The 16773-nt window shown below is 25.4% G+C and overlaps 1 protein-coding gene across 1 annotated transcript; it reads left to right on the forward strand.

Moving 5' to 3' along the window:
- Positions 1–3304: 3304 nt before the first annotated feature.
- On the forward strand, positions 3305–14271 carry LOC129606106 (probable serine/threonine-protein kinase DDB_G0282963). The gene is made up of 2 exons (XM_055516213.1): positions 3305–3754; positions 12271–14271. Exons 1-2 carry the CDS (start codon positions 3593–3595, stop codon positions 13591–13593), a joined length of 1485 nt encoding a protein of 494 aa, XP_055372188.1. The 5' UTR covers positions 3305–3592; the 3' UTR covers positions 13594–14271.
- Positions 14272–16773: the final 2502 nt, after the last annotated feature.

Raw genomic sequence — 16773 nt, forward strand, 5'->3', positions numbered from 1 at the left:
TTTCAATTATTTCTAATTACAAGCTAAGAGAATCATCATAATTTCAAAAATATTAACAAAACTTTTCAACTAGCTACAAATATTTTAGTTATGAGAAAATTACTGAATTTTTTGTAAATAATTAAAAATTTACAATATTTTTATCTTGTTACCTTGAAAGTTATACTCGTACACAAATTTCTAATAATTTGTAAAAGGAACAGGAAAAAAATATCAAAAATTTTCTACTATAGTACTTTGGTACTTTTGTTAATGAATATTATGAAACGGTACTTTTGCACAGATTTAAGTTAAAAACTTAAATTATATAGACCTATAGACTAGAACAAAATATTGTAATTAACGTGATTCTCTACAGAAATATTGTCAATATTAGTAAAAAAATGTTGAATAATATTTTTAATTTACAATTTTCTTTTAATATCCTTTTTTTATTATTCCCTAACATATTTTAAGAACTGTTGAGTTTGAAATTATTGTCTTTACAAATAATTATGAAATTCAGGTACTAAAAATATTTTTTTATAGGTTTTAATTACAAAAGCCGACCATGACTCCGCCTCCTACATATTTTTTAAATTTTGATATATTAAACAAACTGAACTCTGATTTTAATGAATAAAATTTAAATTTACGAATTCAAGAGGAATACAAAAATTTAACAGATTTGAAATCTTGACTCCTAGACTGCAATTTTCAATATTTGACACCTCGATTCGGATTCTGATTTTACGATTTTGACTCATTTCTTTTTGCACAACTGTAATCTTTATCTGCGTCCCTGTGTTTATGACTCTTCGACTCCGATTTCTCGAAACAAATTTCTTAATTCTGATTCCGCAACAATGCCCAATTCGATTTTTAACTGTTTGACCTTGATATCATGAATATGACTTCTCGACCCTAAATTTCGACCAGGTATTCAAAGATTACGATTTTTCGATTCCAATTCCTTCACTCGAACTCCGACACTTCTATTCCAGCTCGTCGATGAGAGCTTCTAAATTACATCTTCTCAACTCTAACTAATAATAGCGATAGTAAAATTTTAGAACTCGCGAGGGACATTTCGTTTTACTTGTTGTTAAAAAAATATATTTTTTTCTTTAGGAAATTTTGTATAATATCCATAATTCTTACTCGTAATAATAAGCTGCGCATATGGTAATTTCAATTTATAATTTCCAAATTTCGTCAGTCGAATATGAGCAATGTTTTTGTCATAGTGTGCGTTGTACAAATCCCCAATAATCTCTCAATATTTTTCTCACAAATTTGAGAGCTCAAGTCAGCCATCTTATCTTTTTCATTTCTTCTATTCATTTTTCATTTGTTTTTCAGAGTCTTTCGGAAAATTAGAATTGAAATAAAGATTTATGAATAATTTTTGCCTTGTAACTTTTGTGTTGTGTTTGTAAAATTAAAGTTACGGCTGATGATAGTTTTGTTTTCTTTATGTTTTTTTTTAATTAATATGAAAATTGGAATGGTTTTTTTGTTATCTCTGAATAAATTTTGTTTTAATTTACTTAAAAGATTGTTTGATGAAAAGGATATTTTCTTGCTTCCTTAACATAGCATGTAATCTATATAGAGAGTAATTTCAAATTTTAGTTGGAGAAAAACTCAAATATTATTCTACGGAAATAAACAAATATTTTCCTTTTAGATTTTATAAAGTAAAATTTTAATTTTCAACCATTTTAATCATAGTTATTAGTTTGCATGCTATTAAAACAAATAAGGTTCTCAAAATTCCCGACAATCTTGACTCAATATTAATTATTTTTCGATGTATTATTGTTGTGTTGTAGGTGGTCGGAACCAGTATGTAAATTTTTATAATAAATTGTGGAATTCCAATGCTCAAGCTTTTTTTTTAAATTGTCATAAAATTATTTTTCAAATAAAAATCATATTCACACAATTCGACAAAGAACAGAAATTAAATCATTGTTAGTCACAATTAGACCAAGTCTGTCTAGAGCCATAATTAGAGATTTCAAAATAATCAATATTTTTCATAATACAGGAAAAATTAATAAAACATACAGAGTAAAATTATGCTCCCATCTACAGTGATCCGTAACTTGCGCTGAAGCTCTCGGATATTGATTCCTTGGAATTTTCTAGGAAAAAAATTGTTCGTGTCGGGTAGGTAGAGGGAGTGTGGCTTGGTTACATCTCTGTTTTACAATAGTTGCAGTATAGAAAGGCAACAACAATTAAATTGTTTTTCAATTTGCTGATGAGACCCTATATGTTCTTACAATTCTTATTAATATGCATGTTATTAAGCTAATATTGAGAAGTTCTAGAACTATAAGAATAACTAAATGAAATTACTTCATTTAACTGCAGAATAGGTGAATGATATAATCTTTGGAAAGAGTCAATGTAGAAAAATTAAAAAAATTTTCTCCTCAAACTTGACTTAAACTACTGACCTATACCGCTTACAAAGCGGACACTCTACCAACTGAGATACAGAGGCATGAAAAAATTGCAGACAAATTTGTTATTCATATTGCTTTACAGTAATCTACATAATTACCAAGTATTTGTTTACATGAGATTGCTAAATACAATTTTCCATTCAAAACACACAATGACTAGAATATATAAATAGCAATTGTTCCTATTACACTAAAGGCATTACAAATTGTCAATACAACGTGCGGTCACAGTTGTTTAAGTTCGACTATTTATTTTGCCTTTCAGATTTTTTATCAGCTTATTTGTTGTCGATTTTGTCTGTTTCTAAAGAAAATATTTAAAGATACAGTTTACAGTTTGCAGTCCACATATATACCGACTTCTTCACTTAGGAATAATAAATTAAAAAAAAATTGCATACGCTCAGGCGAACAAAAATTTTTACTTTAATATTTTGTTGGAAAACTTGTTGTTAATTAAATTCATTAATGTATATTCAATTAAATTATTAAAATAATTAATTAATTTAACAATTTTTATAAATTTAAATAATTTAATATTAATCAATAAATAATAATAATTCTTGATTTTTCTTTTTCATTTCAGTAATCAACTGGAAAATGTAATCAGCAATTATGAAAATTTCTAAAATCACAGTGCCAAATAAAATGCAAAAATATTTTACAATAATTAATTCTAATTTCTAAAGAATTCAAATTATTTCTTGAAAAAATTTTCCTAATTTTATTTCTACACATACCTTCGTAGTCTTATATACTTAAAAAATAAATTCAAAATACTGAGACTGAATTCAAGATGATAGAATTTAAGAATTAAAATTATAAAACAAAAGAAATAATTGAATAATTATTAATAAAACAAAAAATACAATTATAATTAAATTAAAAATAAAATTATAATAAAAATTGTATCTAAATAATAAAAAGGATATGGGAAGAAATTAAGCGGAAGAGAAAAAGAAAAGCAAAACAAAGAAAAAATCATTTAATATTAAAATTAATTTTCATTTTTTTTTTTTCTTTTGTGTATAATTTTTTAAATAGTGTGTGTACGTACGGTAATTTAATTTAATGAGACTTTAATAAAAATATATATTAATTATATTTGTTATAATTATTTGTTTGTAATATAACAAATGGGAGTTTGTAATAATGGTAATAACTATAATAGCGCTGCTATTATGGTTGAAGAACCAAAAGATTTTGAATCAGCTATAACAATAATTGAAGAATTAAGAGCAAAATGTCGTTATCAAACGGAACATATCATAAAATGGAAGAAAGCATATGCAATGCAGGTATAAAGAAAATTATTCATAATTATTAAAAAAAAAAATTAAATAATTTTATATAATAATTTTATATCTGAAAATAACAAACATATTATTAAATTGTCATTCAAATAAGCCACTGTGTGGTAAATTCGATATTTTGGAAATTCGGTTAACGAAGCCCATTGTTTTGTTTTGGTGCTACAATAAAATCGTGTTAATTAATCTCGACCTGTTTGAGAAATTATTTACAGAAAACTTTTTACTCAAATTTGAAAAAGAAAAATTTAGAAATTTTAATTTAAAATTTCTTGTACCTGCTCTATGGTGTTTTCAAGTAATACAGCAATTTCTCCCTAACACTTAAAATGGAATTGCACACAACTATATATCTTGTAGCATGCAATAGGTCTCAAATGGTATAATTATTACAGGATCTCAGAAATAATCAAATTTTATTTTATTAAAGATAAATGTCTGGTTTGAATAATCATTGTAATAAATATGTTTTTTCAATTTCCAGCCCCTTTTGATAGCTTTGAATTGAAATTAAAATTTTGAAATTTTTAATATCATATATATGTACGCCCAATTTATCGTTATTTTAAATTATCAGAAATGCTAGGCCCAAATCTATTCTTAATACCTCATTTTAAATTAAATATTAATTATCTTCTCAACTAATTATTATGGCGATAAGAGAGTTTATAATATAGAGCGTGATCATGTATTTCGTTATTTTATCTCTAATTTTTCTGTAATTCGCTATCTTCTTGTATAATGTAACTTCGAGTGAGAAGAATTTTTCCGTATGAAATATCTCGTTTTTTTCTAAAATCTATACAAAATTTATTCACTTTATTTTTGGGAGTCAGACGTTCAGTAGAAGTTGAGAGAATATGCAAAAATTCAATTGAAAAAAAAATTTATTAGTAATCTTATTAAAAAAATGAAATTTCCATTAGAAAAAAACAAAAATACACGATCAGGCTAGTAATATCACTTACCTATAATTTATTAATGTGGGACTCAACCGAAAATATTAAAAAATTTCCATTTTGAAATTGAGAAATCTAATTGAAAAAATCATATAAAATTTAATTTGGAAACCCTTATTTCCATAATTCAATTGTTCTTCTTATTCAATATGACTATATTTATACCCGTACGAACGTTTGTAACGCTAAGAAATAACGGTGTTAGATATAGACTCAAGTGCATGTTTTTGATCAGCGTCGAATTCTGAGTTGATAGCTTTGTCTGTCCGTCCGTCCGTCCGTCCCAGCGATAACTCAAAATCTAATTGAACTAACTTCACCAAATTTTCACAAATGATTTATTGTATTAAGTACCAGAACCCTATTTAAATTGGACATAATCGGGGTACTGGTTCGGGTAGCTGCCATACAACTACAAAATTTATTTAGCTATATTTCAGAAACTATTAAAGCTATGGTATTGAAATTTCACACAAGCGATTACAATATTAGGGCCAATGTGCTTGATAAAATTCGTTAAAATTTCTTGGCTCTTTCTGGTAGCTGCCATACAACTTCAATAGTAGTTTGGCTCACACAGTATTTTGAAAAACACATAGTACTGAAATTTTGCATAAATTAATATGGTAATACGGCAACTTAAAGTCATAGTCTGTCCCATAGTCAGTTATGGCATATTTATTCGCACACGGGATAACAAATTCGTATGGGTATCACAGAGTTGACAAAGTCAACTCTATTTTTATTCGTTTATTTTAAAATTTCTGAAATTTTTTATAACCCTGACTTTTATTATTCCATTTTTCACATTCACACAAATTATTACATGGTTTATCTGTCAATTTTCAAAACAACTTTTTTCAATTAGAACATTGATATTATAATTAAATTTTTAAATTGGCAAAATTTTCAGTAATTTTAATTTTGATCTAATATTAATCGCTCCATAAACCTTAAATGTATTTATATAAATATGTGGAATCATTGACCTCATTGTAACAAAGACCATTTTTATTGATTTATTTTAAATTTTTTTTTTTCTTATTTTTAACACTTATCGCTATATCATCTCATAATTTAATATATATAGATATGTAATCAATAATAATCCTTGTATACATACATATATGAGTATAAGTCCATTACTTTTTCTTAAATTCTTCTATTTTATCATAGCGAGGACACAAACAAATTTTTATCATCATATTCCCTCCTTCTATTCACACGATTCTCCTATATATATAAGTGTTGCTCATTTTTTATTTTGAATATTTTATTAAAAAGGATGGCAATTCGCAGTTTTTGAAAATTAACCTTTTTCTGTGTTCTTCTGTAATAATGACGCCCCACAACTTTTATTATAAAACACATTTTACTTTATAATTTACTTTTATTATTTTTTTTAGGAATTTGTTATCTGTATAACAACGTACTGCATATAAATTTATGTACATATGTAGGTGGCATACTGTTTATGTATTAATAATAAAAACTTGTTAGCACAACATAGGTACCCTTTAAACCCCTCAAAATAAATTTTTACACAAATTATTAAAAATTAAATATAAGGTGTCTGAAAAGTTCACGTACTTTTTTTAAATAGTTTTACAGCTTGAAACTGTAATAACAATATTGAATAAAAAATTTATAACAAATGCTCAAAATTAGCTCAATTTGCTGTACTACATTCAAGGAGGCGATTTGGAATATTGTTGACAATAATCGCGCACTGTTCGATGGTAATTTCATCCTATACGCGTCTCAAAGCTCCCTGAGCTACCTCTCCAACGTGTTCCATAGCTCCTGGTAACATTTTATGGTATCATAGACATTCATTTTTTTTGGTAATCAAAAGTCCTTACGATCTCAGCTGTCTTCATACCTAACCTGTGTAATTCTATAATAGTGATGCGCTTGTTATCACGATTCATATCTAAGCTAACAAAAAATAAAGACACAGTTGACAGGTACTACTTGTGTTAAAATTACACAACGAATGCAAATAATTAAACCAAATTGATAAAAAACCAGAATTATAACAAGAAAAATTAGTATTTCCAAAAGTATGGGAACTTTTCAGACATCTTGTACATTGCATTTATGTGCTAAATTTTACAGAAATTCGGTATATAAACGTGTGTGTGTATGTGTATAGATTAAAATAATATTCAATTTTCTCATTGACTCTTAAAATTATTTTATGTTCCAAACCTAAAACAATAAATTTTTTTTCAAATAAATTTCCTTTTTAATGGAATCAATCATAATCTATAATAAATTTATTTTTTTTTTAATATAATATGACCACCATAATATACAATAAATTTTACTCTTATAACACCATAAACTGATGACCTTATTTATATTTGTATGTGTATATGGATTTGATGTCAGATTAAAAATATGAACAGATTTTACCACATTATATGGTTAGAATATTTTAAATATTATGAGTAAAATATTATATTTAGAATCATTTTATTACCGAATATAATTTGTTATTATAGTAATTTATAACAAAACAGAAGAGATCTGATCAGCCTCTGACCGATTACATTTTAATAATTTTCAAACAAAATTTTGGTTTAACAATAATAAAGCTATACTTAGTTTGGACTTGAACAAAAGAGAGGAAAATTGTTTTATTTATTAGTAATTTTTTCAGTCAAAACTACAAGGTAGTCGCCTCCCCTTCCTCCCCAGAAATCAAATTTCCAGGGTTCGGTATCGAAACAAAAGAAAATGCCTTTGATTTCCAGAAAAATTTTGAGTAAATTCAATATTATTTTCTTAAATAATAATAAAAAATTTAAGACATGCTTCTATCAAAAGTCCTTTTCATGGTGTCGAATTCTCTGAGTAGATGAAGTTTTAAATGTTAAAACTCGAAGCAGCTTTCAGTGCCAGCTTGTGACGCCCAAAATTACTTCATAAAATTACTAGTTGAGAATAAACACTTATTAGGCCCATATAGAAATAAATTTCCGTGAAAATCAATTTAACCAAATTTAAAATATATAAAGAACAGGCCGAACAGAACCTTTACTTATTTCTTCTAAACTACGTTCTTTATATATCTCGAATACAGTGGGAACCGTACATTTATGCCGAAAACTTAATACATTTATGATTTCGAAATTTGATTTGAAAACGAGACCTCCCTAAAAGTATGCAATAATATTGGTAGAAAATTTGATCTTTCAAAGAAATATTGTTATTGTAATAAATGTGAAAATTAATATTATATAACAAAAATGTATTATTAATTGTACTGTTTGAATTTTTGATTTATGACAAAGACATGCATATAAAGTGACTAAATTTCTACTTTATGAATAATTTATTTGATTTAATATAATTTTAATATGGCAACTTTTTACATAGAAATCTAGTAAATTATATCTGATTGGCTTATATTACTTTAGTTATACAGATATATGTATTAGTTAAAATTATTCAAAAATAAGGGTAACTAAATTAGTGACAAGCACTTAAAAGAATTTATTTTCAATAAAGAGCAGGTATAAGGAGTGATCTTTCCTGTAATTTTTCAACAGTTTTTGGTTTTAAAAATATTTTTTAATAGAAGAAAACTTTTAGTTGCCCTTTCGCCTCTTTAAGTTACCCAATACTCTAACAACAACAGTTTGCATTCTTTAATATATCAAAACTATACTCTATTACAAAGAGTGTTATAAAGATAAGAATTCATATCTAGGGAGAGAGGGGGGGTTGGTAAACAAATGCATAAAATAATTAAATTTCTATTTTACTGATTTGAATATTTGATTAATTATAGATTCTGTGGCAATAACAGCAGTGGCTACAATTCGAAACTGTAGAAGATCCAAACTAAATCAAAAGTATATAGTTTAAGGACAGTATTCAAAATTATTACTGTTTCTTTGGACCTCATCGAAATTTTATTTACGTATTGATTAAGAAAATTTGTTAAAATTTAAGTGTGGGTTTAAGAGTTGGAATTTATTTAAATACAAATCTGAATAAATTTTTGTGGTGAAGCTACTATTTTTTATAATTTCGACTAAAATTAAGCTATAAAAAACTATAAATTTTAAGCAGTATTCAAAAAATTTCCAAATTTTTAGTATCTAGTCATTTAGTATTTAGGTCATCTTAATCAAAATCTCAAAAAAATTAAAGTATGTTACGAAAAGTTCAAATTTACCAATAAAATAAAGAGATATTACAAAATTCAAATTAAGTAGTTATTGCTTGTAGTCACAGAAATATTGTAATTTCTGAGATATCTTCAATTCTCATTCTTTTGGGAGATTTCTTTAATTCTCATATTATGCCTTAAATATAATTAATTTAATTGCATAATTATGTTGTGTCACATATAATTTGTAAGAAATCTTTATCCTTAAAGACATACATTAGGTAAAAAATTATCTAAATATGAAAATTATAATTTTGATATCAAGTCATTTATCATTATTAAGCTCTACATTATTTATGCACAAAAACATTTATGCATATAAAATTTAATGTTTAGCGCCCTTTTCCTTATAATGATAATAAATTGAATAGTTCTTATATTATAACTGTTATACCAACAATTATAATTTAGCTTTAAGCCTTCTATATATTTTTGTATTTGTATTATTATTATATAGGAGGCATATAGTTTAAAGGTTATTAATATTCAGTTTGACATTATGTTTTCTTACCATCCATTTTCAACTCTTACCGTTTAATAGGTAGGTAACCAATCCTTTTTCTTTATAATAAAATATTGTTTTATCCTTTCTTTAAATGTGCAACCTAAAAGTCAAAATACCTTTAATATTTCTTTTACAAAATTTAAGTTTCTGTTTTTCTCTCGTTTAGTATGATAAGTATACAGGGTGATTTTGTAAAAAATACAAGAAAATTATCTTTAAGATAAACGAAACTAGGGACGATTTTTGACGTTGTTAAAGACTTGAATAATTTAAGGAACGGAAATAATAAGAAAACAATTTATTTAAAAAACTTTTTGGAATTGTTCAAAAATTTGGGATGACATTACCATAGAATAAAAAAATTTTAAATATTAATTTTAATACTAGGCATTCCGAAAATATGACCGGGACACAAAATTACGCTTTTAGTAAAAGCTCTCAGAAGTTTTTTATTTCAAGGACCTAATCCTCTTGGAACAATAACTGAAGCCATAATCAAATTCAACAAATGGAAAAATCGCAAAATTTTCTTAAAATACTTGTATCTCAACAACTATTCAGTTTTGGACAACCTATATGATTCCATAATAACACAAAATTTAATAATGTCTAACATAATATACACAAAATGAGTTATACATGTACAAGTATTTATGGAGAATGTATAAGAATAAAATGAAACATAAAAAGGATATTATTATATAGAATTTTATATTCTATAAGAAAACATGTATAAAATGTAGGTTAGACTCCTTTAAGAAAATTATTCAAGATATCAAGAAAAGGCAAATCAAAAAACCAAAAAAACAAAAAGGATATTATTAAAATATTTGTGTATGTTTCGAATATAAGATAGAAGAAGAATTAAGTAACATGCAAGAGCATATAGAAAATAATATTACTATATTTAGATTCAAGGACATTAATATAACAATTATCGTGTTTCTCTCGTAAAAGAACAACATTTTTTTTTTTACATTATTTTTATTTTCATGTTCTGTTATTCCTATTCTTCTACTTTACTTAAATTTAATATTATTTTTTTTGTTATATTCTTGTTTTTTAAATAAAATATTATGATTTTTTTCATATTAATTTTTAGATAGTATAGAAAATTAAATATCCTTATTGTTATTTTGTAAATTTATTAAAGAGAGAAACTTTAAATATTAAAAGTTTTTTGTATATTTGATGTACAATCTATAGGATATGGTTTTCTTACACTTAAATAATATTTTCCTATCAAGAGACACTTCTGATTTCCTTATTGAAAAACAACTGAAAACGATTCTCTGGTATTAGATATTGCATTTCAGACAATTTTGAGCCTGAATTTATTTCAAATACTTGAGTGAAAATTTATTAATTTGATTGAGTGAAAATTTATTAATTTGATTAGTGAATTTTCTTTAATTTGATTGAGTGAATTTTCATTAGTTTAATTGAGTGAAATACATTATAAATATAGGCTGACAGTGACGACAAATCGAATTACAAATTATCATGCGTCTATTGTTGTATTAAAACTTATTTGAAATTAAAAATCGTCGACCTAAGAGTAATTTAAATACAATAATAGAGGAACAGAATTTTCCGAATTCCACTCAATAAAATTGTACTCAAATTTTATTTACAATTAGGTGAATTACTATTAAATCATAAAAGTCTCATCTTTTTTATTTTTTAAGTGACCAACATAACCCATGGCCTGATAGATACTTTAAAATAACATAAGACAAAATAAGGGTTACATAGTTTTGAAGTGATTGATTAAAAAAGTGTTCTATAAGGTTTGAGTAATTATTTTGAGTGAAATTTTCCCAGGCAAACCCAGTCATTTATTCAGGATATTAAAAATAAGCAGTTTTCCTGTAAATTAAATTTCAGAAAGGAAGGAATTTAAAAATCTTTATTTTTAATTCTTAAAATTACAGAAATTTCAAGTAGAAATAGGGGATGGAGTTCAAGTGTAAGAAATAAAGTAATGTTGCGATAAAAGTTGAAGCATTAAAATTGGAAAAAATTGCATAACGTTAGGGGCATATATACTTTCATGTATTTTAGACTAGTTTTTTTTTCTTGATTATTTAAATTTATTTTCCAAGATGTAATACGGTTCCATTCTGTTTCATTTTGAGAGCAATTTTACTACTTATTTAATAAACATTTAAGCCGCACTCTAAAACTAGAAACATATTCATAATGCTGATTCTGGAAATCTACAACACGATTATTAAATTATACGAGTAAGTAAGAAGGACGAGCTATGTATATGAATTACTTTATGGCAAAAAAAGTAGGAAGTAAGAGGAACTGTGGGAAAAAAATATTTGAACTTTTAATTATCCTTTTTCTTTTTTTGGGAAGGATATTTTGTGAAAATCTTTTTATAGTAAAAAAAATAAAACTAAAACAAATTCCTATAATTTTGTACTAAAAGGGATTATTCTATGGAATTTTAAGAAATATTTTAAATATTAACAATAGAATTTTTTTAAAGGGAAAATCTTAAATTTTATTCAAATATAATAAAAGCGTTAATAGAAAATTATGTGGTTTCTCTTTGAAATTTAACGATTTCTTTAAAGAGCAGCGTTTTGAATCCAAAATTATTATATTTAGAAAAATTCTTGCAATAAATGGGTTCGGTTCGAAACGCTGTTTTAAAAAATAAGTAAATCTTCATACAATATTTCCAATTAGGCTTATATCTGCTTTATAGTTTGTATTATAGGGGCAACTTATATAGAAATATTTCTTTTTGTGTAGTAGATCTGTTACCTAAGAATTAAATTTGAACAGCCTATTTAATTGAAATTTTAATAAAATTCCTCTACTTTCTATTTTATATTCTTAGATTCAACAACATTATCGTTATCAAAAACAAAAAACGGATCAAATGAATGCTCTAACAAGTCAATTACTTTTATTGGAATCTCGTTTGAAACGAAAACAAAAACAAATAGCTAGTATTATATGTCAACGTGAATTAACAATATTACGTCAACAAAAACTAATTGATGCCCTATCATCTAGACTTGTTGATCATGGCCTAGAAACAATTGATCCTGGTTATACTGATTTTGATTCATTAAATGATTCAGATTCAGCTGTTGTATTAGAAGATATCGATTCTGATTGTTATAATTCAACGGCATTAATATCACGTCGTAAAGGTAGTTGTGGAAGTGGTAGTGGCGGCGGTAGTACTAGCAGTGATGGTGTTACAATTGTTCGATCAATATCAGATGCAATTGAATCTAATTTAAATAAATATTCAAGATCAATGAGATCAAATTGTTTTTTAAGACGTCCCGAAGTATTAGAAACAGTTTATAGTGTTGAAGAAGATCCTGAACCACAACAATCTGGTGCATCTGGTACTGATGTAGCTGAAAAACGTGATAAATTTCGTAATAGATCGGAAAAAGTTATTGTTAATTCATTAGAAGGTCAATTATCTGATAGTGGACAATCAACAGGTGGTAATACAAAAGCAGAACAAAATAATACAACATCACCATCATCAAATAATGAAATGCAACAACAACAACAGCATCAACAAAATCATCAAGATAATCATAATAATATGATGGCGAATAATCAACAGAGAAGATATAGTGCCAATATACCAAATATTAATAATTATAATAATTTAGGTGATAATAAAATTTTAGGTTCAATAACATCATCAGTATCAAATATACCATTATATGCATCAGCAATGTGCATTTATCATCATAATGATATTACAAATGGTTCTACAAATCAACAATATCAACATCATCAACAACATTATCAACACCATCATCATCATCATCAGCATCAGCAGCAGCAGCAGCAACAACATAATAATAGTAGTAATGATGATAGTCCAATACATGGAAATTATGTTAAACAATCACAAGTATCACAAGTAACAAATTTTAATCGTGTCATGTCCAATCATAGATCAGTTACAAAACCAAAAGATGTCAAATATAAACGTATTAATAAAGCAAAATCAAAAAGTTTAGAAGAATTACGTGGCCGTTTAAGACATTGGGTTGAAAAAGGTTCAACAACATCATTACATAATGAACATCCAGCGGCAGCAGCTGTTGCTGCTGTTGCATCAACAACATTAATTGGTAGCTTAAATGGTAACCAAATACCACAAACAGCACAAAGTTATGCGTGACAATTAAACTATTATAAATCTTCTGGTGTAAATCAGATTAATCGTAATAGACAAGATATATTTTCAACTGTTTCATCACCAGCATCAACACGTTGTGTATCAACAATTAATTTAGATAAAAAATCGGAAAGATTTAGTTTTTGAAATCTTAGGATTTTTTTATTTGCATTTTTTAATGTGATCATTTTATATTTTATATTAAGATTTTTAAAATAATTTCATTTTAAGTTTATTTTTGTATGTATAAATGATGCATAATAATTAAGGCTTAATTAAGGATTTTGTATTATATTATGTAAAATTTTTTTATATTAGATGGTGTATATAATTTTTAGGGTAACTGTACCATTGAATTTTTGATCTGCTCGTTAATTTTACAATTTTAGTCTATGAAATTTTTTTTAATAATGATTAATTTTGACTTTTCACTTAGGTTTGCTTTATAGCATATTTAAATTTTAAAACTATGCCTGATTTATTGATAATGTCACAGTGAAGCCTCTATTTAATGAACTCTTTGAATAACGGAAATTTCTATTTAGCAAACAATTTGTAGATGGACAATTTAATTTTATTTTGTTTTCAAAACTATTTCCACTATAATATCTCTGCTTAGGTTAAGATTTAGGTTGACGCGGATATTCAAGGATACATTTATGCCAAGTAAGCCCATTGTGATACTGCTAGATCTTCATAACTCCACCTTCACTTGAACTAGCCAAAGTCGATACAAGAAATCTGCCCACATTGAAATCTCGCCTTCTTTGTGCCAAAGCTAATCATACACCCAAAAAATGAGCCACCGTCTCCTCCTCCACGTCACGGCAGCTCTTGCAGATATTGTTAGCCAGGTACCCCATCCATCTGGCGTTTTCGTCAATCAGACAGTGCCTAGTTATAACCTCTACCACAACTCGAATTTAACGCTGAGGGAGAGACAACAGATCAACCGTGCTATGTAGATCTAGCTTAGGCCGAATTTCTGTTTAACATAAACAAAAATTATGGATTTCATGTGTTTGTTATAACAAAAAGACTTCACTGTGTTTGCAGAACAAGTTATTTACTTAAAAATTATGACTATAGTTGAATAACTCAACTTTGTTTTTAAATTCTGTTGCATATTTTCTATTTACTGTTTTCAATTTCGGAAACGTAAAATCTCCAATATTTTATTAGAATAACAATAATTACAAATTTAAAACTTCATAATTTTAGCGATTCATGTAACGCCATAGTATTTAACGCCATATTGAATTATAGCTCATTTTCGTACTAGGTTTCAGACTATATTTAAAATTTGAACTTGATTCTCTAGATATCTTGTGTTTTTTTCTAATTCTACTCTTTTGATTTAATCATTCTCTCTTTCGTTTCTCTTTGATTTCAAATAGATTACAAAAAATTTTAAAATAGAACTATTTCAACTAATTATATTATTAAAGATTCTTATATAAAATGAAAATTATATAAACTATAAATATAAAACAGAACGATTTTAAGGTTTCACTAATTCAAATTATTTAGTTAACAATCTGAATGTACCTATATGTATATAATTATAATTACATGTAATTATCATAAATTTATATACTAAAATTAAATTTTTTCATTTATTAAATATATTGCTCTTTAACACTATATCAACAGCACGCTATAGAAATTAATGTATAAAAACTTTATAATCTTAACTAATTAAGTGAAAATTATTTTTCATATTTAAAGCTCATACAGTATAAAAAACTAATAACTATATCAAAGTCTAACTAGTTATATATGAATAAAATTTTTTTCAATTTTAATTTAACAAAATGTAAAACTGATTTATTTTTTCAATTCTTAACTGATTTAAATAGGATTATGACTTCAAAATTGTAATAATACGGCATTTTTACATTATTCAGCAATTACAACTCATAAGCTGAATTGTGTTTTAATGCCTTATTAGAGTAATTTTGGAATCATTTTGATTAGTATAACTGTTTTGTTTTTTTGAAATGTTAAAAACCAAACAATGTATATATATTATAAAAAAATCTTCAAAAAATACTACTCAAATAAAAAAGCTTGTATGGCCTAATTGCACTTTTTAATGTTTTAAGCAAAAAACAAAAAAATTTTGTATAATATTCTTATAATGTAAAATATTTAAAAAAAAAGGAATTATAGTAATGAAATTTAAAATAAGATTTAAGATTTTATAAGAAAAAAATAAATTCAAATATAAAATGGCGCTGTAAAAAAAAAAAAAAGAAAATACAAAAATGGAATATAAATGGCTTCAAATTTCCACTACTACTGCATTACTAAACAATTTAGCAATTACAACCCATAAGCTGAATTGTTTACTAATATCGTATTAATGTATTTTTGAAGTCGGGCATTTTTTAATCTTCATAAACCTATTTACTAAAGAGAATTTACTATTTCATAAGCTGAATTCAAAAATGCAAATTAACAATTATTGATTTACTCAATTTTGTAAAATATAATATTGTTCAGCTGAATAAAATATTCTTCATTATATTAAATTGTATTTTTAAATCCGATTAAAATTTATAAAACTAAAGAAATTTCATGATTTTAAATTTCCATATCAATATTAATTTTTGTTATTTAAATTTCTTTAAAGTTTTTTTGGTTGTGACGAATTCTGTATCAATGTGTTTCACTGATATAATGGCCTATTATATTGCTAAATAAGAATTTGTAAATTTGTATTTATACTCTATCGTCGGAATTCCTGTAATACACTTAATTCAGCTACCAGTACTTACAGGCTGAATTTTGTGATAACGGCATATTAGAAATTCTAGTACTGGAATAACACTATAATTGTTACAATATACAATTCAGCAATTTAGTATAGTTTATGAGCTAAATTTCTACTACAATTCCGATATTAGTGTATTTAACATAAATCTATAAATTCACCTATAGCTTTTTTTATTTAGTTATGAAAAACTCAGAAAAATGAAATATCATTTAAAATTAATTAAATGAATAAAATTAAATCTACACTCACACTAATAAAATATAGTTAGAAAATATAACAAATTAAAAAATATTTTTATTAATGAGAGTTCTTTATATTATAAATAATTATGAATAATATAAAACTATATAATATAGCATTTAAATTTTGTAACAAATTTACAGGGAACTATTAAAAATTTATAA

The sequence above is a fragment of the Condylostylus longicornis genome, unplaced genomic scaffold (assembly GCF_029603195.1).
Source record: "Condylostylus longicornis isolate FDR11 unplaced genomic scaffold, ASM2960319v2 ptg000017l, whole genome shotgun sequence".
In the NCBI taxonomy this organism is placed as follows: Eukaryota; Metazoa; Arthropoda; class Insecta; order Diptera; family Dolichopodidae; genus Condylostylus; species Condylostylus longicornis.